Source organism: Magallana gigas, chromosome 7 (assembly GCF_963853765.1).
Source record: "Magallana gigas chromosome 7, xbMagGiga1.1, whole genome shotgun sequence".
In the NCBI taxonomy this organism is placed as follows: Eukaryota; Metazoa; Mollusca; class Bivalvia; order Ostreida; family Ostreidae; genus Magallana; species Magallana gigas.
In genome coordinates, this window is record NC_088859.1 from 47,710,042 (window position 1) to 47,735,635 (window position 25,594).

At 33.7% G+C, this 25,594-nt stretch overlaps 2 protein-coding genes and 1 long non-coding RNA gene across 3 annotated transcripts; 1 reads left to right on the forward strand and 2 right to left on the reverse strand.

Annotated features, from left to right (window-relative positions):
* The first annotated feature begins 105 nt into the window (after positions 1 to 105).
* LOC105336386 (leukocyte receptor cluster member 8 homolog) lies at positions 106 to 8,587 on the forward strand. Its single transcript, XM_011440697.3, has 16 exons — positions 106 to 249; positions 475 to 684; positions 774 to 864; positions 953 to 1,100; positions 1,476 to 1,665; positions 3,261 to 3,332; positions 3,434 to 3,574; positions 5,170 to 5,436; positions 5,526 to 5,729; positions 5,821 to 5,962; positions 6,081 to 6,170; positions 6,267 to 6,401; positions 6,760 to 6,828; positions 7,156 to 7,285; positions 7,397 to 7,604; positions 8,097 to 8,587. Exons 1-16 carry the CDS (start codon positions 194 to 196, stop codon positions 8,254 to 8,256), a joined length of 2,313 nt encoding a protein of 770 aa, XP_011438999.3. The 5' UTR covers positions 106 to 193; the 3' UTR covers positions 8,257 to 8,587.
* Positions 8,588 to 10,289: 1,702 nt separating this feature from the next.
* Positions 10,290 to 13,643, reverse strand: LOC117686933 (uncharacterized). The gene is made up of 6 exons (XR_010707460.1): positions 13,433 to 13,643; positions 11,665 to 11,727; positions 11,290 to 11,419; positions 10,967 to 11,059; positions 10,710 to 10,858; positions 10,290 to 10,433 (listed from the first exon to the last, which is right to left on the reverse strand). It is a non-coding gene; the product is annotated as an uncharacterized lncRNA (long non-coding RNA).
* Positions 13,644 to 18,397: 4,754 nt separating this feature from the next.
* LOC105336387 (uncharacterized) lies at positions 18,398 to 22,275 on the reverse strand. The gene is made up of 2 exons (XM_011440698.4): positions 20,980 to 22,275; positions 18,398 to 19,005 (listed from the first exon to the last, which is right to left on the reverse strand). The coding sequence occupies exons 1-2, from the start codon at positions 21,376 to 21,378 to the stop codon at positions 18,652 to 18,654; spliced, it is 753 nt and encodes a 250-aa protein (XP_011439000.1). The 5' UTR covers positions 21,379 to 22,275; the 3' UTR covers positions 18,398 to 18,651.
* Positions 22,276 to 25,594: the final 3,319 nt, after the last annotated feature.

Genomic DNA, 25,594 nt, shown 5'->3' on the forward strand with positions numbered 1-25,594 from the left:
TTATACGTGCTAGTTAGTAACCGATAATCTGTCTATTTTTTGGGATCTATTTAGGATCATTGCGATCTATTTGGGTTAATAGACATATAATAGAATAGCCAATCCGAGAAAAGCTAGACCATGACGTCATTATCATCAGAAGTATACTGTTGGCGAAACGTCCCATATATATTTTAAGATAAAGAGAAAGAAAATGACGACCCCATGGCAACAAACACAGCCAAATCAGGCAACTCAAGCGGCCTTATGGTAAAATATCGTTTTGAAGTAGTATCGTTAGCTCAATTTTGTATTACACCATCACATGAAAGTCACTTGAGATATCCGCCATTTTTGTGACCATGCTGTGTGTTTTGTTAATTTTTTTAAAAATTATTCTTTCTCTATTTGAGAGGTTTAGCTGACCAACTGGTAGGCGTAATTGTATATTAACATTCCGTACTGAAATTTGTTATGAATTTTTATTATTCACAGGTCCCAGCAATATGAACCTTCTAATAATTCTAGTAACGAAAATCCTCATTGGGCACAGGCAAGGAAAGCTTTAGAAAAAGCACAAGAAGAAAGCAGTAAAAACAAAAGCAACCAAGAAAATTCTAAACAGAATAACGCCCACATGAATGTATTTTCCAATAATCCAAATGCTGCATACTATTACCAACAAGTGTCGTACTTCCAGAATCAGTGAGTATTATAGTATTGCCTTAATATTGTTTTGTTTTTTCAACTTACAGAAATTTTTGAAAGTAATGTGCAATATTCTAACATTTCAGAGTAAACAATATGGGTGGCCCAATGGGACCTGGACCTATGCCACCAAGATATCCACCATTCAGACAGCAACCCCCGATGCCAAATCAAATGGTTGGCATTTTTTCTTAAATGAATCTAAAGTAAAATTTTGCATTGTTTTTTGTCCCTTTAATCATATACTATTCTTGCATTAAAACAGATGTACACACCGCCCCCACCACCACCTGGACAAGACGCATCAGGGGCAGACAATAGTGGTCCAAGATTCCCTGGAAACTCCAAGGAACGGCCACCCCCACCACAATTTAAACCCCAGCCTTTCCACAACTTTCAACACAGGCCAAGAAGTAAGGAAAAATCAATCACTACATGATACACTATACAGGGAAACCCCCCCCCCCACACTATAATGGGAAATATCCCCCCCCCCCCCTCCCCATTTTATTCTGACCCTCTTTGTTAGCGAGCAAATTTATAATTGGATGAATTTCTATGTCTCATATTATCTCTCTTTAAATGCAACTGTGTCTGGACAAATTCAAGATAGCGAAATTGCTTGCAAGTGTAAAAAGGGGGAAAATTACATGGGGTGAAAATAACTCTGTATAAAGTAATGAAATACTGTATATTTGAAAAGCATATCTATGCAAGTTAACATATATAATATGAGATATTCAGAGCTTTAAAAAATTGTTAAATTTTGTGTTTGTAAACACTTTTAGATCCTCCTGGTGCAAATGGAATTAGATTTCAACTTCCCAAAAAAGGATTAAAACCAGCCCAACCATTCTCTGGACAGAAAAGATTCCAATCACCATATACACAGAAGGTGAAGAGCATGGAGAATCAAAAACAGATCAATCAACAAATGATGTCTGCATCAGCCAACAACACTGTGTCTTCTAAACAAAGGTGTGTACTGATTTTATATATATAGGCCAAAGAAAAAAATATGTGTGTTTCCGGATTTCCGACCGACCCTATTTTTTATGCCCCGACCCTAACACTTTTTATTCCAAATCCAGATTACTAACCGTAATTGGTTTAAACAATAGAGTCTTTACAAATCAGAGTTTTAAAAACGCTTGTAACAATTCAATAGAAAACACCACTTATCAAAGCATTTTAAAGATTTCTTAGTGCAGATTGACAGCATGGATGAAAGTTATCCTTGGTTATTTTAGCTAAATTATCAATGCAATAAATATTTTCTTAGAGCAGTTATGTGTTATAAATTAATATAAAGATGTACATGAAAAAAGCAGAGGCAAATTTTTTTTCATCGTAAGTCTTTGAATATATAGGCCTAACAATCATTCATATTATATGAATATGATTTTAAAATGCTGCATTTCAATTGCAAATGAAATTTTTAAAATTAGTCCTAAACCATTAATTATGTATTCATTTTTAAAAAAAAATTATTGAAAAGATTTAATTCTAAGGCTCTCTTCTGATCAACCAGAATTTCCTCTGTTTCTGAATTCAACACCTACAGATATGATATTAATCTCTACTGTTATGTCAGTTGACCAGGAAAATAGAACTTATAACTACTATATAAAATATTTGTGGTAATGAGCATTATACTCTGTTAATCTATAGTGGCTGTCATATTTATAATTTCTATTTACCTGAAAATAAAATCTTCGTATATACATTCCAAATTAATCTTAGATTTAAGAAAGCTTTAATTCTGTAACAGTTGACACTATCCACAATTGGCCCACCTGTAAAATAAATTTTGTATAGAACAATCATATGCTAGGAAAGGGGAAAACTTAAAAGCTCATTTAGAAAAAAAATAAAGAAAGCGGACCTACCTACCCTATTTTAAAATTTGATGAAATAGGAAACGCACATATTTTTTTTTTGCATTTTTAAGTAATTGATTGAGATGTTATTTTTAAAAAAATCTTTTGCATAAAAATAAAATAAAAATGAAATTCAATGGATACTGATACATTAAGTCAAGCTGACATGTTTATGACATCTATACAGGCAATTACAAAGTCATATGAGCTGTCAAACATAAATACTACTTTGCAGACAATGTCTTCGAATATACAAAAACGAATAGAATAGCAGCTACAAATATTGATTTATGGTAGTTATTTCAGCTCTACATAGCATTAACTATTCACATGTTGAATGGCTGATTATTATTATAAGCCAGTGAAACCAAAAGAAAAATGTGACTTTTAAGAGACATGTAGTGAATTTATTTCTATTTTCATTTTGATTTGTGATTTTTTGGTGATAAGTTGAAGTGTTAAGGTCAAACAATTATTGGACTTGATGATTCCAGTATATCTTGTTGAATAAAAACGTTAGCATGCTTATTTTGGCTATGAGTTCTGTAAGAATTAGATTAGTCCAGTAAGACTATTGTCCTCCTTGTTTAAATAAAGTTTTCAAAAACTCTGTATAGCTAAGTGTAAATTGTAAATGAATCTTTTTGAATGGTAAAAGTGATAATATTAACAAGCTATCATAATTTCTTGCAGTGAAGAAAAAAATCTGAATGATGCATCAAAATCAGGTGAACCTTCTGTTCAAGAATGGCCAGAGGACTTAAAGTAAGAGAATTGTTAAAGCTACTAAATAAAGTTCAATGAAAAATATTTTCAAAAACTTTTCTACAATGACTAATATGAAACTGTTTTGCCCTCTCTTATAGGAATTATGTGCACAGAGCATTTGCCAGTGTGCCTGAAAGCTGTAAAGATCAGATGGAAGCAGTGCTGAAACAGAAACTGACATCAGCCTTTGCCAAAAGCGAGTCTTGGGCAGTAGACTGGGAAAAGGAACCACTGCCCATGTTAGTAATCTGTTAGATTACATTCTCTTCACATTTTACCTTTAAAGCTTGAAGTATATTAGACTGAGAATAGGCATGCAGACTTAAAACATAAAAGATCAGTCATCCTTAGATGGCCTGAAATATGACTAAGATTTTTTTTACTATCATTTTCAGTGTGCGAAATTAACTTTTTTGTACTATAGACAATCGGTCTACAACATTTTCAAAATCTATAGACCTGACTGATTTCCTGTAGACCAAAAACAACAACAAATATTATTCTTTATTTGTATTGTAATTTTATTCAGGGTGAACATGGTGAAATAATCTGGTACTTCACAACACAATAGGAACTCTTTCTATAGAACATGGTGAAGGGTGCTCGGATCTAAACCCATACACAGTGACATTGTCTTGTAATGATTATTTTGTAATACCAATCAAATAAACTCAGATAAAGTAAAGGAAAATAGATATATAAAATACCCTTTTCCCTTGAATACTGTAGATAACACGATACAAAAGCGCAGAATCTAAGACAACGTAAGGAAACTAAATGTCAGTCATGAATTCCAGATGTGCAGTCTGGGTTCACGAATGCGAAAACTAGAATGGTGTATGACTATCCAGTTTTTTTCTCCCAGGTCTAGCACCTTGTGAATACTTCATTTTGTCAAAAAATGACATGTTCTGAATATTGTTTTTGACTTTTAAATAGCACATGGCAATTACATTCTGCTTCTTATCGCAGTGTATTTAAAAAGGTATTGAGTAAAACGTTCAATCGACTAGACGACAGGCTGCGTTTGTTCTATAGACAAGTTGGTCTACAGATATTCGAGTTACTATAGACCGGGCATATTTTCTATAGATTTTGTCAATCGGTCTACTGTTAATTTCGCACACTGCATTTTAACACAGTATTTTTTTTAATGCAGTTAATGTCCAACATCTTTTTATTTTCATTAAATATTTCTCTTTTTGTAAAAGAAAAAACAAAAATAAATTGATGTTTAGGGATTTTTTGAGTCCTGTACAGCAAAATTTGTTAATTCGAACACCAATATAGCGAAATCATAGATATAGCAAAGTTTTGTGGAGGCCTTTGCAAGTTCTTTACAAATCCTAGCATTTTTTTTCAACTGTAACAAACTTGACTTTAGCAAATTTGTGGATATAGCAAACTGATTTTGAGGATTGTTCAAGAAAATTAAAGAATTTTTTACAAATAATTTTTTCCAGAGAAAGTTTTTCATTTAATGGCAAAATAATAGGGTACCCCTATTGTGTGGCTATCTCCTACAGTTTTCAAGATAGGAAATTGTTCTTTTCAGATCAATTGTACATATATCGGAGGTGTTATTGCTAGGATTTTGATTTCTGATTAGTTATGAAAAAAATATCAGCTGTTGAACTTCGTTGATTTTTTGACAAAAATATTGCATATAGAGTAACCAATTTTTGTGAATAGGTAATGTTTATAAATTCAGGGTTGCCAAATGGATTATGGATACTGTTCACACAACAGAAAACCCAGTTAGCTGTCACATTGACAGCTTTTCTCTTGTTTTTCAATGAACTAATGTAATATTTATGTTCTTTGTTATTTGTAGTATTGAGGGGTTAAATCAGACACAGAAACTGTTAGGAAAACAGCGCTGGGGAGAGGGTAGAGGTAGGGGTAGAGGAGCTCGAGGGAGGGGTGCTCAATCTCCCTCCAAAGGCCCAGTGAGGAGTCTGTATAGCAGAGACAGGGTACCAACTTACAGGAGGTCAAGGTCTGTTTCCAGTGACAGTTACGACTCTTCAAGGTCACGTTCAAGATCACCAAGGAGAAAAAAAGATCGGAAGGACCGTTCAAGTAGAAGAAGACACAGCAGGTACTATTTACTTGAATTCAACATTGCATTTCTATTTATCATTGTTTCGCTAGTAAGAAACTAGCTCTATCCTACTTGTATGATTGCAGCAATGACAGCAATTCTTCAACAAGTTCAAGAAGTACGTCCTCGTTCATGAGTTTGAGGGGTTCTATGAGTAGCCCAAGAGGAAGAGGTAAAAATCAAAGAGGTCAGGGACGGGGCAGAGGTAAAGCTGATAAAAAGGATGGAAAAGGCAAAACCCCAAACAAATTCCAGAAAAATGCCAAAAATATCAAGAAACGTGGCAAAAAGTAAGCAAACCATGGTATATTCCCATTGTTGGTTTGCTTATACTTAAGATCTGAGAGGTTATATTTATTGTTTTCTGTTTGGTATTTTCAGTGTATTTGTTCCTGAGGAAGAAGACGATGATCCAGAAAAAGCTGCTCGGCTTCTGAAGCGAGCTGCTAGATTTGGCCACCATTTAGGAGGTGATGCCAAGAAGAGGAAGGCTGAGCTAACCTTGAATATCAACAATTTTGATGTAAGTGTAAAAAAATGCAACAAGTTCATTCTTTGATAATGTAGCATATTTTAATCAGTGAAATCAAAGAAGCTGATGATTTAGGGATTAATTTTGAAATTGTTCCTTTTGTTTCTAGAATTCGGATGAAGAAGATCTGGATCTTACAAGTTTTAACATTGTTGGAACATGTGAGGATCTGGAAAAACGTTACTTAAGACTTACCAAGGTATGTTTTAGTTACATGTACGTATTTATTGAAGAAGGGTGCATTTCCTTTCTTCATTGTTGTCTGCAAGATCAATATGACCTGTAAATGTTTCAGGCACCTGAAGCGTGGCAGGTTCGACCCCCAGCGATCCTCAAGAAGTCTCTGGCCATGGTGATGGATGATTGGAAGACCAAGGCAGATTACCGCTATGCGTGTGAGCAGATGAAATCCATAAGACAAGATCTGACGGTATGGCTAACTCATAAACTTTTTCTCTGGCATGCATGAATCGTGGTGAAATGTAATGGACTGTATGTTTAAAATTTGATTCTTAGTGTTTTCACAGACATGTAAATATATCAATATAAGAGTAGTGCATTTACATTGGGGTCAGTTGCAGGGTTTTTTCCGCATTCTTTGTGTACGATGTCCTCACTCATTGAGTTCATCTTGAAGGGCTGAATGCTACAGTAATAGGCAGCTTATACTGTGTCATTTTCTTTCATATGAAAATTATATATAGCAGTCTAACAAATTTTGTCAGGAAATATTTATTGTGCTGATAATATTGTAACAATGATAGTAATGATCTCTCATTTGTTGACAGGTTCAGGGAATTCGAGATGAGTTTACAGTGAGGGTGTATGAGACTCATGCCAGGATTGCTATGGAGAAGGTCAGGTCAAACTTTCACAATCATTTAGGATTCTACAAGTATTAGGAACAAAAGTTCTGTTCATGAAATGAATGTTTTGTTTGACATATTTTAAAGATTTGATTTTGGTATACTCTGCATTCTTTGTGTACGATGTTCTTGCAAGTCAAGTATCATCTTGAAGGGCTGAATGCAAAAGTAAAAAAAAGTTCACAAACATGTGTTCAGAAACTATTTGAATGAATAAATGTGAACTTTTTACAATCCTTAGCTATTTGTTTACACTGTTCAAAACCCAAATGGATTGTGCATTGCCACCTTATTGATTAAAGATTGTTATATCTACAGGGAGACCATGAAGAATTCAACCAGTGCCAGACACAGCTAAAGCTGTTGTACAATGAAGGGATACAGGGAAACAACTTGGAATTCACAGCCTACCGCATACTATATTACCTCTTTACTTCCAATACGCTTGGTATCCTTTTCATGAGTTCTATTTGTATTTTAGTATTGAATTGGGGGGAGTATACATTTTTCTTTTAAATGTTTGTCTTATTAAGAAGAAGGACCTTGACTCTTTTTTCAGACATGACGACAGCTTTGGCATCTCTTACTCCCGAACATAGAAACGATCCATGCATAAAGCATGCCTTGAAAGTCAGATCAGCTTGGGCATTAAATAATTATCACAAATTCTTTGTTTTGTATCAGAGTGCTCCTAAAATGTCAGGCTACCTGTTAGACTGGTTTGTAGAAAGAGCGAGAAAAATGGCTCTCAGGAGCATCACCAAAGCGTACGTATCTCTAGTTTTATTACTGGCTTGTTTCGTAATTATGAAAGAGAAAGAGGGATTTTATCAAATTAAAGTTTTAAATTTTGAAAATATATATAGCTTGAATATCATATTACATTTATTCGGTGCACTTCTGATATGAATCTGAGAAATTTTTGAACTGATTTCAACTAAAAAATTAAATCTAAATAAAAAAAAGTTGTTTCCAGTAATGACGATTTTACCAAAGGTATGTATAGGGTAAGTTATAAAATTGACCACAATCATAATTATTAATTAGGTTGTGTTAATGGATACATACTTTGTTGTGGGGAAATTTAAGTTTAAAGAAAATTATTTTATGTGAATTTTGGATAGATACTTTATTTCTTTCAAGAGATTTTGTTGTTCTTTAACTTGACTATTGTTTGTTGTTAACATAAAACTTCTATTTTCTTTTTCATTTGTTGACCTTTTCATCAACCTGCTGATCATCCCAATCAATAAATGTAGATTTCGACCAATGGTAGGAGTATCTTTTGTCCAGAGTGAGTTAGGCTTCTCCAACTCGGAAGACTGCTTCCAGTTTCTTAAAGAGAAGGGTGCAGTTTTTAGTGCAGATAATACCAAATTGGACTGTAAATTAAGCTCCACTGCTCTTCAAGCAGTATGAGACCCTTTGTAAGAATAAATCAGTCGGGATGCTTTTACCCGATATCAAGATGGTCCTTGCGAACCCCAGCGAGCCCCAACCAAGCCGACGGCCAAAGTCCCCATTTACTCCCATTCTATTAGCCCATGTAAAGCCTAATGCATATTACAAATGTTCAAGGGGAGAAGTTTATGTGGATTGCTGTATCACTGGTCACCCAGGTCTGGTTAGCTGGATGTGTAAGTTGTAGAGGCCATGTTCCATCCAAGGAAGAGGATCCTGCCACCGCTGTGGTGTCCTACATCTCCTCTTCATGACCCTAGTCATGGTGACGAGATGTAGCTCCCATTCACATACCAAGGAGCCCCAGGGAGCCGTTCTGTGCTTACTTTGGACGTTGTAGCAAGTTCAGTCAGGATCCATAGAATGAACCAGTCTTTATGCGTGAATGAACATTGTGAATAATTTTCTTGTCTGCATGTGATGTAATGTAAAAATCTGTCTTTTTAATTTGTGATATATGACTTTGTTGAAAGTTGCCAGGATAGTTCTTCTTGTGTGTGTGTGGGAAGTGTAAAAGTTTTGTTGACCGTCAGGAAGTGAATGGAGGAAATAGCAGTACCCGTGGTGCCATCCAAACCAAGTGTTTGCTGAGTGGTTTCAGGAAAGAGGGATATCATGAACTTTGTCAAATAACGTTTCTTTTGTTGTGTTGGTTAAATAATATTTATTTTCAGGTAGATTTTACCCCTAAATATTTTTAGTTCCTGAATGAACATTAATCCAGATAATGAACAACCGGTTTGCCTTTACCGATGTTTGTGTACAAGAGTTGATCATCGAGGGGGTATGGTAGTGGAGGGTGTGTCTAGTGGAGGGTTTCCTTTTGTTGAGTTAGGATTGAAGGAGACTAAGCGATTTCCTTTTCCGTCTGTTGATCATGTGCACATCTATTGAAGGTTTTCTTTTTCAGAAGCTGCGGATTTCAAACAAGATGTCATTTTAAAATGGTTTGTAAATGGACGATGCTGATTCCGTCTTTTCTGTGTGATTTTTATCATTTGATGTATCTGTGATATTTTGTTGTCTTGACAACAGCTGGCTGTTGTCAAGGTATATCAATGACAGAATGAATGTATTTGATTGAATGAATCACGAGTACCAATATTGCACAATAAATAAAAGTTTATAGTGATGGTTTGTCTTTTTTGTTTAAGGTGGCCCTTAGCAGAAATATTAATTTAGTTTTGATAATCAGACCATGTATTTTGAAGCTCAAGTTTCTGAAAATATGGACATTTTTACACGGTGATACACAGGAAAAATGTCCACATGTGTGCAACATGTGTTCAACATATATTTTACATATATATTTTACATGTGTAAAACACATAAAAAGAGCACACATATATAATGTGTTTAATTTCACACATGTTTAATATGTGTGAAATTAAACATAGCATATTTTATATGTGTAAAACACATATTCTATATGTGTAATATATGTGTTGCATTTTATATATGAAATTTATATATAATTTTTTGTTAGCAATTTTCAATAATAAAGGTACATCTTTACTTAAGCTTTCATTTAAAATATATTACGTACAGTGTGCTTCATATTGCAAACTATTCCTTGATATCAATGTATAGATCATCAGTTTACTATTGCAGATGTATACCAGGCATATAAAAAAAATAATAACAAAAACTTCATTAATTTGTTCTCAGGAGTTTATTCTTCATTGCCATGTTACAATTCATTTCTCTCTTCCTTGTTCCTGTAAATAAAAAGAAAAATTACACATACATAATACGTATTGATTTTATTTCATATTTAACACCACTAGTTATTTTTTTTTCATGTCTCGATCTGTTTTACAGTATACATTGTGCACTTGTTACACTATCCAATGATATTACATTATATAGATTCAATACTAGAATTCATACAGAAATATATTAGATAAGTACCTGGTAATCTAGGTCCGAATATGTATTAATATTGTAAAAGTGAAATCACAACAAATCTTTTAACTTACCTCTTGGTAATTTAAATACATGTATTTCTATCAGAACTTACATACATGTAGTTATTACTATACAATCATGTATATAATATAATTATAATTCTCACCTTTAAACTCTGGCCAGAACTTCTAACATTCGGTAAACTTTTTCATTGTTAAGAATGCCCTCTGAAAAAAATGAAGAAAAAATAAGCGAAATTCTTTGATAAAGTATCATTCAATAAATAGTTCTATATATTTATACACATGTACATGATGCACTTTATTTGTACATAATTATGTTCAAAAGAAGGGTCTGGTTGCATGTTAATTCAATCATTTGATTCGTTATTATAGCCAATAGTATCCATACATTAGATCCGACACTTTTAAGATGCCTAGTATTGTTGATTTTTATTCTTATATTAGTATATCATACACATGATATTACAAAATCAGACTTACAAGTGCTACCGTCATCTTTTTCCTCCTTATGTCCACAGGACTCTTTCCTGGTAGAGTGAATTGCCTGTACAAATAATTGCACAGGCCATCCAGGGATAATTGTTACAAGTGCTGTTGATTGTTAAAAACCAACAGCAATTTTAAGAAGTCTGAAATAATAAAACAAACAATTTTCATGCTGTCATCAGTGGATACCAAGCAGCTTAAACAGAATTCTGATACTACACATATTTTTGCAACAGAACTGGCAAACTAACCTAGAAAACTAGCCATCTCTATGCCGATCTAACTTCAACTTCCTTCTTATCAATGCACTGACCTTAGCAACTCATGTGTGGACTGGGTTCTTTCTAAAATGGTAATACCAACTTAATACAATCATCAGAGGTTTTTAAATTGGCATAAAATAAATATTGAAATTTGAGGAGGAAAACAGACATATTATGATAATATTTGTTTCAAATAAACCTGAAATATTCGGTAAAGTTAGATTTTCAACACTTAAAAATTACGGTACAATATACAGAAATTCTTCATATTAACAATGCAGTCAGAACTCTACGTATTTATATTTAATTACCATGATTTGTCACTTTTATACCAGCTGCAGTGTAGAAGTCTCTATGAACTCAAGAAGAATGTCTGGATCTTGAAAATTCATTACTTATGTCTTACGACTTCCTGACCGACCAAATATTGGTAGCCATTTTCTACAAAAAAAGAAATTCCACACAATAGTTGTATTTATACAATAAGTTGCATATCTTAGTACATTGCAGGTATATTAATGCATGTTTAATAATTTAAAAAAAAACCCACTTAAAACATGACATTTAGAATTAAATATGAAAATTGCATTGATTTTCTTTTACAAAATTTAATCATGAATACTTTCAATAGAAAGTCAAGCAACAGTTTTGAAGATAAAAAACTGAATTTTACTAATAATACTTACAACTGCATAACAGTTTAGAGAGACATATCCCTGCTATTCACTGGGTTAGTTTATGTGACCTGTCTGAAAATAAAGTGTGTTTAAATTAGCATACAATAAGAACCCACTTAATATAGATTAAGTAACCAACTGGGCATTTAAGCAACTTGTTGCATAATAAGTAACATTTTAAACAATCAATTTAATTTTCATTTTTGATATATCAACAACAACAACAAAATTACATAAAACTTTCGACTTGCTGCTTTAAGTTTTATGGAATACCTACTCGTTACTTTGCAACGAGCTTTACTCTAGTTTATTCTACTTTCACTTTTCAAGATTGAAATGTGTCTGATCTAATTAAAATGCATTTGATAAACATATATTTAATGTTGGCTTAATTTTTAAGCATTGTTCTGTCTATAAATGCGCTTTTTGCCAGCTACAACTGCTTAATTGAAGCTATGTGGAAAACGTTTACCGACAGACCTACCGTTTACATATCCCCGAGTACCCAAACTCCGTCACCATAAGCAGAAAACCTCCTGCGTTTCTCTGTAAAATATTTTTTGTGGTTTTTATCATTTGTAATCACTAAATATAATCTGAAACAATATAATTGATTAAATCATTAACAAAAATATTTTTATTTTTATTCAAATAAGCCCTCTGAATACGACGTTTACCACGTGTGCTTATTATATCTTATGAACCTAACTCCGTCACCCACATGCTCTATGATATGGCAGGGAATGAAGACACCTTAACAATTTAGTTAAAACTCCATTTGTATCTAGGCCAAGTTATAATAAGTAAAAATGGTTCATGCAATTCATATTGTATTTAATTACATCGAAATGAAATGATCGCCAGAATAAAAAATGGGTACATGTAACAACAATCACGATGGCCTTTTCAGAATGTATGGATGCCGTTTGATTTATGTCCTTACATATTTCAAAAATTTTATATCATTAATTAATATATTACTTATTATATTATTTATTTATTACATTTTTAGAAATGTAGCATATTCTAAATAGCGATACACCGGATATATCTATACCCTGTATAAGGCAAAAGTATCAGCATGAGCGATTTGACGTTATCATCAAGAGTAGTGCATAAAGGCTATTGCAGACTAAAAAAAAGTATTAATTACCTTAATTAAAAATGTATTACATGTGAAATGTTTCATCTTGACCTCTCTAAAAATGACTGACCACCTTAAATGATCGAATGGGCCCGCATGTCAGAAATATCGATATTTTAGTGCACCCGTAAAAAAGTTTTAGCTGATTTCACACAATTAATGGTGCATAAAATGAACAAGGTTTAATTCTGTTATTTTTTGACACATTCTTAAATTTAACCGTTGCAAATTGTTGACATTTGATTAAAGATTTTTGACATGTAAAAAATGACGTCATAATCGTACTTGATTTCAAACGGCGAGGAGTTTCCCGAAAGTGACGGAGTTAGGGTAGTGACGGAGTTAGGGGGCTATGCGATATATCAGATGTAGTATATACATTTATGTGCATATACATTAAATAACCGTATTTGCCTTTACATTTCATCTTAAAACTTTCATCAAGTTCACCTAAGTAGATTGGATCAGCATCGATCGTTTCCAATACAGGTTTCTTGTTTTCAACCCGAATTTTCCTGGGAAACACAAGCTCTGAGCTACTTTTCGCGTTATAAGATGACTAGGTTGCTACCAGCAATATTTATATAATTTTACAATACAAATAAATGAATAAGAATGATTGACAAAACTTACCTTTAGCCTCAAATCGAATATCTGCGAATGATTCAACATCTTCTGTTTCCGTGACGTAAAAAATGACGTATGATTGCAAACGACAAAATTAAAGCCAATCGAGATATAAATCCGGAATTGGTTAACAAACAAATTTTCTGTAAGTCAGTCGGCAAAAGTTTGTTAAATAAATTTTATTTTTACAAGTATTTACAAATAAATGCATAAATATAGGTGAAAGTCATGAAAATGAATAATAAATTAAACATTTTTTTTCGTGTATATGTTCCTTTAAACATGTATTGAACATATATTATTTTACATATATGTTAAACATATGTAAAATGTATATGTTACACACGTGTATAATATATGTGTACAACATAAAAATTTTAAAACATGTGTTGTACACATGCATTATATGTGCAAAACATGTGTAAAATTATACACATATTTTACACATGTGGACATTTTTCCTGTGTAATGTCTAAGTATGAAGTACTATAATATGTAGTTGTACTTTATTTCCCAGTATTTCCCGGGAAATACCAGTAATTCCCGGGAATTACCAGTATTTCCCACCGTTCTGGGAAATAAGAGTATTTCCCGCTTTTTTGCCAACCCTGATTGTGAACGCTTTTTGCTCAATGATTGTTCCCGATATTCGAAGTGCTGGACCAACATGATGTATACAGCATTATTTTTATTTCTATATTGGACAACAATTCTGAAATTTTTAACAATTATAAGCGTATTTTTCTAAATATGTGCACTCAATTTTTGGGAGTTGATTTTAATCAACTCTTCTATGCAGTTACTCAGGCAAACCGGAAGTGAAACTTAGGACCTAAACACAAATCAACACTGCTGACATTTAGTTCTAATCAATAAATTCGATGTAATGAGTTCTTAAGCATTGTTCTTCAAGGAAACTCATTTATAGATACCTTTAAATAGTCAGATTTTAAATGGTACGAACAATTTAGATATTTTTTGAAGTCGTACATTTTATGTATTCCTGCGCCAGAGTTCAATTAGGAGAGGAACGTGTAAGTTGCAAGAACTTGTTTCAAATCCTTTTGTGTTATTTACACAATAAAATATGTTCAAATCAGAGTTCAATATAGTCTCGTTCAACCAGACGCCCGGCTGTCTCCGTAAATCTCCGACAAGCATAGAGTCTCTGATCTTGCTTGTTGGAGATTAACGGATACAGCCGAGAGTGTGGTTGAACGAAAGTAGAGTTCAATTTTGCTTGGCTCCATACATTTCTCATAACTATTTCGATTACTAATACATAGTTAGATGGAATAATTCTTTGAATATTACACATCATGATTGTTATTGGGTTTTCACGAAATTCCTGTAGGATTCAGATTTTAAAAATGTGCGCAATTCAAATACTTAAAGGAATTTACTTGCCACGCAAAATAACATCGCATTATTCGTTAATTTTAAAATAAATAACAATCGATAAAATCAACTCCCGTCAGTACTTCAGTACTTTGATTTATTAGTTGGTATGAAGGGGAAATGCAGACAAGCTTGTAGAACACTATATTTGGCAATATCCCCGAATAAGTAACGGTTGTTACGCAGGATTGCATATAAGTGAGGCTGGTCCTATTGACAATGGAACTGAGTGAATCAAGAAAGTTGTCTATTTTATTTTAACGTCGCACATTTTGTTTTCTTCCCGGAGGTCAATTCAGTATCATATCATCAAAAAGATGTTCGAACCTGAAATATTAGTAATGTCAATCATCCGAAAACATCTTAGATATAAAGATGGGAACCTAAGATGTTCATTTATTATGCCCCCCCCCCCTTCAAAAACGGGAGGGGAAATTGCATTGCTGCTGTCGGTCGGTCCACCAATAGTTTCCATTCATTTTTTCCACAGAGTTTGCGCGTATTGAGATGAAATTTAGTATACTGATTTATTAAAATAATATGTAAATTGATTATTTGAAGAAATCAATCAAATATTTATAGTTTAAACTATTATTTAGTTATGATTTCAATACAGTACGAAGTTGAACGCATGTAATGCCTAGATAAAAGTAATATATTTAAGTCAAAGATTAAAAAACCTTGCTTTACTGTTGGCTTCAAATGCCAGTTCATAATGAACACAACAGCAAATGTTGAGATTGTTACAAAATGTAGTAATCAAATTATAACGCAAATTAAAAAATATTAGTAATGCCATCTCTCCGAAACTTTGCATACAAATAGACAAACTTTTAATGTCTCATATCAAGGTCTTGAAATATGACATAATATAAGCTAATTTTAGGCAAAAATTTGAGATCTTTATTTCTTGACCTTTTGATGTAAGATTTCAATAGATTAGTGATATTGTTTCTCGACTTGTTGCAATACTGTTGTTGTACCATGGACCGGTAAATGTTCGAGTAAAAATAAACTGGCGACTTCGAGAGAATAATGACGTATATCTCCGCTATTGTAAGCCCCATCAACTTGAAATTCGGCATGATGTATCTCAGACAAAATACATGCATAATGCGAGTGTTTTAAAAATTAATTGATTTATTAGGCTTTTGAAGCGAGCTGGTAGTTTTTTTTATCTGGGTCAGAGTTCGACCCCTTTCTTTATTTATGGTTACATTGAAATTGATGTTAAACGGGCTTGGCTCCTGTGTTGATAGGTCATTGAGATTAATGTTAAGTTTAAAATTTAATTGGATGTGGTTATGTGTCTAAATGGCCGAGTGGTTAGAACCGTAGCCGCTCAATGCTAGAAGCGATATAATTCCAAAATAGTGAATTTTGCTGTACTGTATATGTATTTATTTTTATATCAGCAATTCAAGTAAGGGTATTTTCAAGAAGATTATATACGAAATTGTATACTCTAGTATTTTGCAGAAATGCCTGTTAATGTATCCTAATTTTTTGCAAGAAAGCTTGTCAGAGTAGTAGTAAACCATTAACAAATTCCTTGAAAAAGTTATCTAAAATTGAGGAACGTGTCGTCTGACCTTAAAACGGGCTTGATCCCTGTGGAGAAGATGTGACATAAAATAGTTAGCCAAAACGAGAGGAGCGAACATTTTTAAAATGAAAGAAAAAGTGAGCAAGGTCACATTACCAGTGCTACTGTACACATAATGTATGGCAAGGTAAGATACGCATTAACTCAAAATAATTCAACGAAGGAGCATAATTAGCAAAATTAATTCAAGTATGCACATCTATACTTTTGTCTCTAACAACAATAAAAAACTAAATTGAAAAGAACTGAAATTTTCAGGAAAAAAATGAATGTGTGCCAAATACCAACAAAGTTTTACAATTTGTTGGAGCGGCTAAAGAGAAATTGCACTTGCAAACCATTCATAACTGTATGCAAGTGGCCAAAATTCCAAGTTCAAAAGGGCCGAAAATCCCAGAAAAATGATAAAATCGGAATTTCCTGGTAATATTCATATCTATACAGTGTGTTCTAAATGCCTGCAAAGTTTTACAAATTCCGTTCAAACTATTCATTACTATTTTTAATATGTGACCAAAATCAAAATTAAAAGCTGAAATTCGAAATCCCCAGAAAAATGGTGAAGGAATGGAATTGGAATTTCCATGTATTAACAGTAATATACATATTTCTATACCGTGTACATGAACAGAGTTTTAGGAAACTCCGTGCAGCAATTTAAGTAGAGTTTCGTTTTGTTTAGTAAACCTATGCCTTAAATTTTTACTGTTAATTTACTTATTTTCACTTGAACTTTTTACATGCCCCCAAAAAGTGGGGGGGGGGGGGCGCACAACTCTTACTTTGTTATGTGTAAATTTAAGAGAAAGGTTTGTCGCCAAAATAAAAAGGGGGGGGGGGATTCTGATTCTGCCACCACTTGTCAGATAGTTATGTCGACTTGTCAGATAAAAATACTGTTTTGTCAGATCGTCAGATCTTTATGTCGACTTATTGTTATTGTTACTTATTCACGTGTCTAAAAATTTAAAACAGAAAGTGTACATACTAGTACCTTATATCTGCCGTCTTGCTATATTTTTTCTTCTGTTCAACGGACAGTAAGATCTAACTAGTTGATATAGATATCTGACAAGTCGACTTAAAAAATCTGACATGTCGACATAACTATCGGACAAGTGTGTAGAACTTTGCCACCATATATGACAGCATCGTTTTAGAAGAGGCCCACACTTATCTTAATATTATTAAATTATGTACAAAAAAATGAAACAATAAAGTAACAAAAACATAAATAAATAAAACTTTGCCAAACATCAAAAGAGGATTGCCTCTGATATTCTGTTTATGTACCTGGGTCATAGTTACTAAATGATGTTGAATGTCCTCTTCCACAATATAATCAGATGTTCTGACGGCAATTCCACCATCTAGCTCTCATGGTTAGTAAAGCACTGCCACAAAATAGAAATAAAGAAAACACTCGACGCTCAATGGGCCGAGTGGAGGACATACTAGTAAATGCTTTTCACCAAAAACTAGGGGCATCAATAAAATTGAAAATCTCGATGGGGTGTTAAACAACAAACTATCTTTTAATCGGTAAGTTGCTTTCTATAGCTTGCCAGCAGATGTGTTGTGAACACGGTCCTGTGATACATATCTGAAGTTCTGACTTTTCTCTCTTGAATTTACGACATTGACAAGTGTTTGTATCTTAACTATACATATACTTTTTCTCAACTTGATAGACCATTCTGTTTAAAGGGAGACAATAGAGGGTCTTGTATAATAATCGGAAGCTACTTCGGAATCGGAGCTAACGACAATTATATATAAAAAATATAATTATATACAAGAATCTGTAATGAAGTCAATTATTGAAAAGTGACTTGGCGTGAAATGGCCATCAAAAGATATAAATATATATATACGTATGCACATCTCCACGCTTAACGCTCTAAAGGAGTTCAAATAATTAAAAGCCATTCGCAATGGAGTAATATATGAGGTAAATACAATGAATAAACAGTCAAATAGAAATTTAATGTTCACACTGATACACATTCTCATGTAAACACTTCATTACAAAATATGTAATGGTGAAAAATTGCCTGTTTCTTTCATAACGAAACTTGCGAAAATGAAAGACGCGTGTATGGATATAGATTTCCAAGAGAAAACCTTAAGAAATAAACTATAACAACGAACAAAATGTTATATACTAACACAGTTCAAATATCACAGTCAACGACAAATTGCAGCACTTTAAGGAAATGTTCTATGTTGGAAGCTGTTCAGGAATCGGTGTAGGCGAAGGCCGACTGGCCATGATTTTTGCCAGTTCATTCATGTTTCTCTTCACTTTATATCTAAACACCCACGGAAGCTCCCGCCGAGGTAGAATTCTTTTTGGAGGCGGTAGTAAACTTAAATCGTCACACTCAACATTTTCTGATATTATATTTGGGTATATTATGCTCACTTCTGGTGCAGTTTGCGCAGTTTTGATAGATTCCGGTGTCTTCCGAAAGGACATAGGAGTTTTGTTCCTTTCAATGCGCTCCGACTTACTGCGCACTTCCGTGTAGGCTGTCGGAATAAGCTGCATCCTGCTTGTTGCCATTATTGGAGTCTGAATAAAACGGACAAAAATATTATTAAAATTAAAAAATCATAACGTTATCATTAATATCTATTATTATATTCAACATATTGAATCTTTCATTTATGGCTGGTGTCTTTTAGCAAGCTTTCTTCCATTGTAGCTCCCCGGGAAACTGACAGACTATATATATATTGTAGGCTTTCCTCGGGTAAAGCTGCTATGTGGTGCTTTCCCCTCTTACAATTGTAATGAACGAAATATGGAAAAGCTGCTAAATAGCCAGTTTTCTCGAGAAAACTTAATTTTAAAATCAGATTTCATTGGAAAAGGCTAATTGAATGTACAGCCAGATATATAAACCACTGGTTATTATATAGCCATTTTCCAATGTCTAGAAGAAGGGATTCATACGACATCGGGTCTGTCATCGTGTTCGTTCCTTTAAGTTCCCTTTGTGTTATCCTAATCGACAACAAACAGACGTTTCCCAAAAAGCTCTCCGTGTACTCAGAATGAGACGTTATATCAACACTTCTCGATATTTAAAAAGAGTGTTGAAATCGAAACCGTTCTACATGAAAGAATGGATTTCTGATTTGTTTTGTGAGTTAGATTAGCTGAAGTATTTGTTGAATAAAGAATTTGCTTATGCACGCTGGTGAAAGAGCTACTCAAAGTCTACATATTTACCACAGTCTTCTCCGACAGATATACCATTTCTAAAATCAATGGTTTTAAATTCCATTGTCCATGCATGAAACACAGTGCTTCAATCCTTTTCATTTTTTTTTCAATATTCTTTTATTATGCATTCATGTTTTCCCGATTCAGACTGGCTTTGTTTTTAACATGGTCTATATTGATTGCTATGGAGACGGGACGCACTGTAACAGCTACATGATACACGTGACTCGTGTCCAAGAAAAACCATCCAAATCTTTTACTTTTAATTAGAAATAATCTTTTGAAAGCCTGGTCGTTTTGGAGTCCAAGAATGTTAAAGGAATCTATATACACATTACACAGTACATGGATTTTGACGAGCCGACGGTTTCCTATCGCGGGGGACTTTAAACATCAATATTTTTACAGAGAAATAAAGGGCAAAGATTTTATGTTGAATAAAACCCATAACCAGGAACGAATCTCTCAATGGTCCGTTTTCTTCTCCAAGTTATAAACAACATTTTCGTTTTATTTGAGGCGATGGTCGTTTTCTTGCGAGCTTGAGTTAAGTTGACCCGTTTTTTTTACGAGAGGCCCTCTTAGCCCTGATCTTAATCGATGGATCGATTTATTTATCAAATCAGACACATCGATCTGCTACTGTATGAGACAGTCACACGTTGACTTGTCACTGAAGAATATATGTTTGTTTGTGAATTAAAATTCCCCTGTTGATCGGTTAATTCTGAGATAAAACTTTGATGTATTAACTCTCAAATCTACGAGAGGTGATACCGCTTTCTTGTTTATAACTTTCAAATCGTTTTGCGACCTACCGTTCATTTATAAGGGATCTACACTTTTATATACCGCAAGGTTTCGATCTTTAAATGCATTTTGTAACGAGGTAATCATGACTCATTAAACTTCACCATCAGAAAGATTTAAACATAATAGGACTAATTTAATAAAGGGGGGGGGGGGATTAATACTATGTATAATCTTGTTATTTCGATATGTGTATATGTCTTGAGAGATTTCCTATTTTAAAGAGAAAAGTGCAAGACTCGCGTTTGTATAAAGTAAAAACTGTGGTTAAGATATTGATAAATTTCTTACTTGGAGATTTTCCAACTTTATATTTATATGAGCATAAATCATCTGTTTGAAATATAATTGGAAGCGTTAGAACTTAATTCATTTTTTAAAAGTTTGTTAGGAGAAAACGAGTCGAATATAAAGGTGAAACTTAAGCATGCCATATCCCAAAATGTCTGGCACATACACACTTTTTACTTTCTAGCACATACTTTTTCTTTCTATACTCTAACTTACCTCCATCATTTCTGATGACGTCACTCGAGTGGACACGGAGCGTCGAAGTTTGACGGGCGGGAAAAATCCGTTGACTTTCCGTCGTTTGGAATCGTTCGACAATCGCCCTACGTCGAATTCCACCACCTTGGGTTTAGAGAGAGGCTTTGACTTGAACCTCTCCTCGTACTCCGCCGGTGTGTTGGAGGAGACCACGGTGGTGCGACCCTGCTTCTGACCGGTGGGGCTAGGAGCCAGCATATCGGAGAACGTGAAGTGTGACGGCTTAGGGGGCACACTGCGATATATCATCTGCTGCTGAGGCCCGGTCTTGGTGATCATTCTTCCATCCACACCGACATTGCCTTCCCCTCCCGTGTCGGCGATTGGGGGCAGTTTGAGAGCCCCTGTTAGAGACATCGGGAGCTCGGGAACTTGCAGCTTAAATCACAAACAAACAACAATCCTCTTTAGGTATTACTGGTCGATAATAATGTATTAGCGTTATTGTCTCTCCGTCCGGCAGAGCTGGATACGGATCTATATTAAACCTGCATAGGAATTAAAGCCTGGCTAGTATTAACTGTTCACAGTAGGCAACCGTTGGAGATCTTTCATGATATCAATATAACTCCGCATAACCGTGACTTAAATAACATCCAAAATAAATGTATTTAGCCTCTGATTTAAATAAAGGTTTGTGATTCAAACAGAAGATTGTGCTGAAAGATTTTTAAATGGAAATAATTCCCAATTGAATAGCTGTCAAAGCGTTTAACGCATGCAACAGATCGAGAGGCCGTTCTTTACGATCTCCCAATAGTGTTGTGTTCCCATCTCAAAGATTTTCAGCGATAAATAAAGATTCTCAAACTCTTTCATTCCGAAGGCCAAGGGTCATTGAAGCGATGACGTAAACAAAACAGTTTCCATGCAAGGGCTTTTTAACACAAGTAAGATATCCAAATCCAATAAAATACACGTGGATACACTAAAGTGTGCATGCGTCCAGATCGAATAAGCCGCTATCCGCGATTATAAGTTTCTTTTAATCCATCCAGGTATATAATCTGTGCACTTTCATTTCGTCACTTACCAGACATTTAAAGAGTTCACACAATAAGGCAATACCTTATATAAACTAATCCTTTGCTTAAATCTTACATGCCTACATTACAACGGAAATGGCATGTAAAAAAATACAAGTGTTTCGTAAAGTTCTAGAATTCATACGACCATTTCCCTAATCAGTCCGGTCGATTCTTAAAGTTGGGAAGTTCGGCCAGTTTATCGCCGTGTCGCTAAACCAATAGCCAAATATTATCTATCACCAAACCCCATTAAATACCATTAAAGCCTCTGACCAGATGACAGTCAAGGTTCCAAAGGAAAATACATGTATGTAGAGGGACGGCGATGTACATAGAGGGGAGTTCCGGTGTTATGTATAGGGTATATGACCCAATCGCCCACACGACAGAAAACTGTGTATTGCGTATACTACATTTAGACATGACAACTAATAAAAAAAATTATTTCACTTTTACATGTTTATTTGTTCATTTAGTAGTGCTCTTAACACGTGGACAAGGACGCGCTACGGAAATCTTTACTGAGCAGAATACACTGCATGTTGGGTTCTAGGTTTATATAATCCAATGTTAGATTTGTATGATATTACATCAAGTCGCTCATGGAATGTTTTTATGAGAACTTCGGACACTGGGAAAAGAAAATGCTTTTAAGAAAAAATTAAACTCCTCAAACCGGCACAAACAAGCCTGTGTTTAAGATGAAGAATCATAAGATAGTGACAATGCTGCAACATCGATACAGAGTTGTGATTTGTGTAAGAAAAATATCTTGATTTGAATTGGCTCAGGTGAGCGATAGAGGAACGTGGTCCAGAGTAATGGTTCTTGATCCAGACGAACAATGAGTACGCACTCCACAGTGTAATCTTCTGGTAATGAAGGTCCACATCACGCACATTCAAAGATAATGTAAATTACTAAAAATAGCCCATTTTAAAAAGAAACACACACTTATTACAAAGTAAAACACGTAGTTACATGATTGTTTATTTAAACAATATTTTATTATGTAAAAAATATCACATAATAGGATTGGGCAGCAGGCAATCTGCCTATTTGAGCCCTCTCCTTTAACAGTCAATTTGACAAACATTGATGGTACAATGTAACAATAGTAGAGAAAAATAAAGGAAAAAAAAATAAATAAAAAAATAAGTGGAATCAAAATGCTTGGTACCGGGTATTATTTATGTACAAAATGAAAAATAGTTGTAGAAAGCTAGCAATTCAGCTGTTTGAGTGACACTGTGAATAATGCATTAAAACTTAAATCTTTTGGTAGCTAATATATAATCATGTACAATCTTAAATATAGCAACATTTTCGTTATAAGGCAAACTACTGTCCCCATATAATAATAAGTCCAGAGAGATGGGGATATCTAAGTGTAAATTACTTATTGACTGTATAAAAACTTGCCTCTGTGCATCATAATGTGGACAGACAAAAAAATAATGATAAGCATTTTCAGATACATAACCACACATATCACAAATAGAATTTTCACACAAAAAATGATTGAATAGGTCAGCATTTAAATTGCTTGCATTATTTCTTATCTGACAATGTATAATATTTGCTTTTCTGTTTCCAAAGTCATAAAGTTTGTTTGGCTTTCTAAAGAATATGTTTTTTATGGCTGTTTTGAATGAAGACTCAGTTGGTAAAATTCTAATGTGAAGAGGTAATTCATTCCATAATTTTATAGATGAAGGTAGAAAGCTGTTCATAAAGGCAGTTGTTTTTATCTGGGGTATAACAAATTTAAAATCATCTTGGTGTCTTAGTGAGTAATTATTTTGCGGTGTACATGGCATAAGTAAATCCTGTAGATATTTGGGAGCAAGACCATGGACCATTTGATAAAATAATGTGAGTTTATGAACCTTCCTTCTATCTGATAGTAGATCAATACCCAATTCATCATATAGAGCTGACCTGGATGAGTTACTTCTAAGACCTGATATAATCCTTGCAGCAGTTACTTGGATATCTTCTAGAAGTTTAACTTCTCTATCATAACAATTATCCCAAACTATATCAGCATATTCTAAAACTGGTCTTATAAATGAAAAATATATTTTTTTTAGAGAGCATCTACATAGCTTATATTTAACAAGTTTCAATAGGTTTAACCTTATACAAGCTTTTTCATGAATAGAATTAATATGTTGTTTCCAACCTCCATCATATTGGAGATTTACTCCAAGATGGATGTGACTATAACTTTTTGTATAAATGGACCATGGACACCAAACTGCACAGGGGGATGAGATATATTTTTTCTACTGAAATCAAGGTTTTTGGTTTTACTGGGATTAAAATCAACTGCCCATATGTCAGACCATTTACATATTTTGTCAAGATCAGAAACAAGTGAATTTGTTACAGCATGTGTGTCATTGTCAACAATAACATATATAGAAGTGTCATCAGCAAAAAGACGAAGATTGTTTGATATATCATAAGACATGTCATTAATATATAATAAAAATAAAAATGGACCAAGAACAGATCCTTGGGGAACACAGTTACATGATGACAGGAAATGATACAAAATATTGTTGGGCTATTGGATTAAGCTCCATCCAAATTTGCAATAATATGACGATATTTCGTTGTACCATGACTGGCGTTTTTTGTTTGTTTTCTTATTTACACAAAAATTATGGTCTTCTGTCAATAACTGAGGCATGTGATACTGTTAAAAGACACGGCATACATGCAGTCTTTGACAGTGCATTCTGTGGATGCCTTTACAGATTAACGGGTGGTTTGCCGGTGTAACGAAGAATATTGACCCGGGGGTCATTTTTCAACGTTGAATATTGACCCGGGGGTTATTTTTCAACGTTGAAAATTGAGACCAAAATCGTGAAATTTATACCCGGGGTCATTTTTCAACGTTATGAGAAAGATTTTTCTAAACTCTGATGACCACGACACGTTGAAAATTGATCCTGTTGAGAATTGACCCCAACCTCAGAGTTTTGATCTGAACTGTAACTTACTCTACACGGTTTAAATGTACCATCTTGCACATATTTGAAAGTTTCAGTTTTAAAATTTTCATACACTCCGATACGTATGCGGACGTGGCTGATTTCTTTTTAGGTTGATCATTTAATTTTGAGACTGAAAATATGATATCCATTTATTATTACAATACTATGTAAATAAAGCTAAGATGATGACCGTTTGCTTCGGAATGAAACAGGTGAGTCGGGCAAGAATACTTTTTGACATTCTCTGCAAGTGTAGTGATTTTTTGTAACGTATAATTGTAAAATCATTAAATATGACTTCACAAATATTTACATTTATTACACTACCTTAAATTTATCAAATTATTGTTTTAATATACTTTTAGACATTTCATAAACCAAATTTTGAGAAAAAAAATGAATCGATACTTTAAAGTATATACATCATGATCATTAAAATGATATTTGAATATATGCTTACATGTACATCAACATACAAATGATAATAAATGTATTCATGCACATGTAGTCATTGAATCAAATATGTTTAAAGAAGAT

Excerpts from the sequence above, each read along its gene's own strand:
- LOC105336386 (XM_011440697.3), top strand. The coding sequence starts at position 194 with ATGACGACCCCATGGCAACAAACACAGCCAAATCAGGCAACTCAAGCG. Across the intron at positions 1,666-3,260 it reads ACTGTGTCTTCTAAACAAAG|TGAAGAAAAAAATCTGAATG; the intron begins GTGTGTACTGAT and ends AATTTCTTGCAG. Across the intron at positions 5,730-5,820 it reads ATCAAGAAACGTGGCAAAAA|TGTATTTGTTCCTGAGGAAG; the intron begins GTAAGCAAACCA and ends TGGTATTTTCAG.
- LOC105336387 (XM_011440698.4), bottom strand. The coding sequence starts at position 21,378 with ATGTCTCTAACAGGGGCTCTCAAACTGCCCCCAATCGCCGACACGGGA. Across the intron at positions 19,006-20,979 it reads CGTCATCAGAAATGATGGAG|ACTCCAATAATGGCAACAAG; the intron begins GTAAGTTAGAGT and ends CGTTTTATTCAG.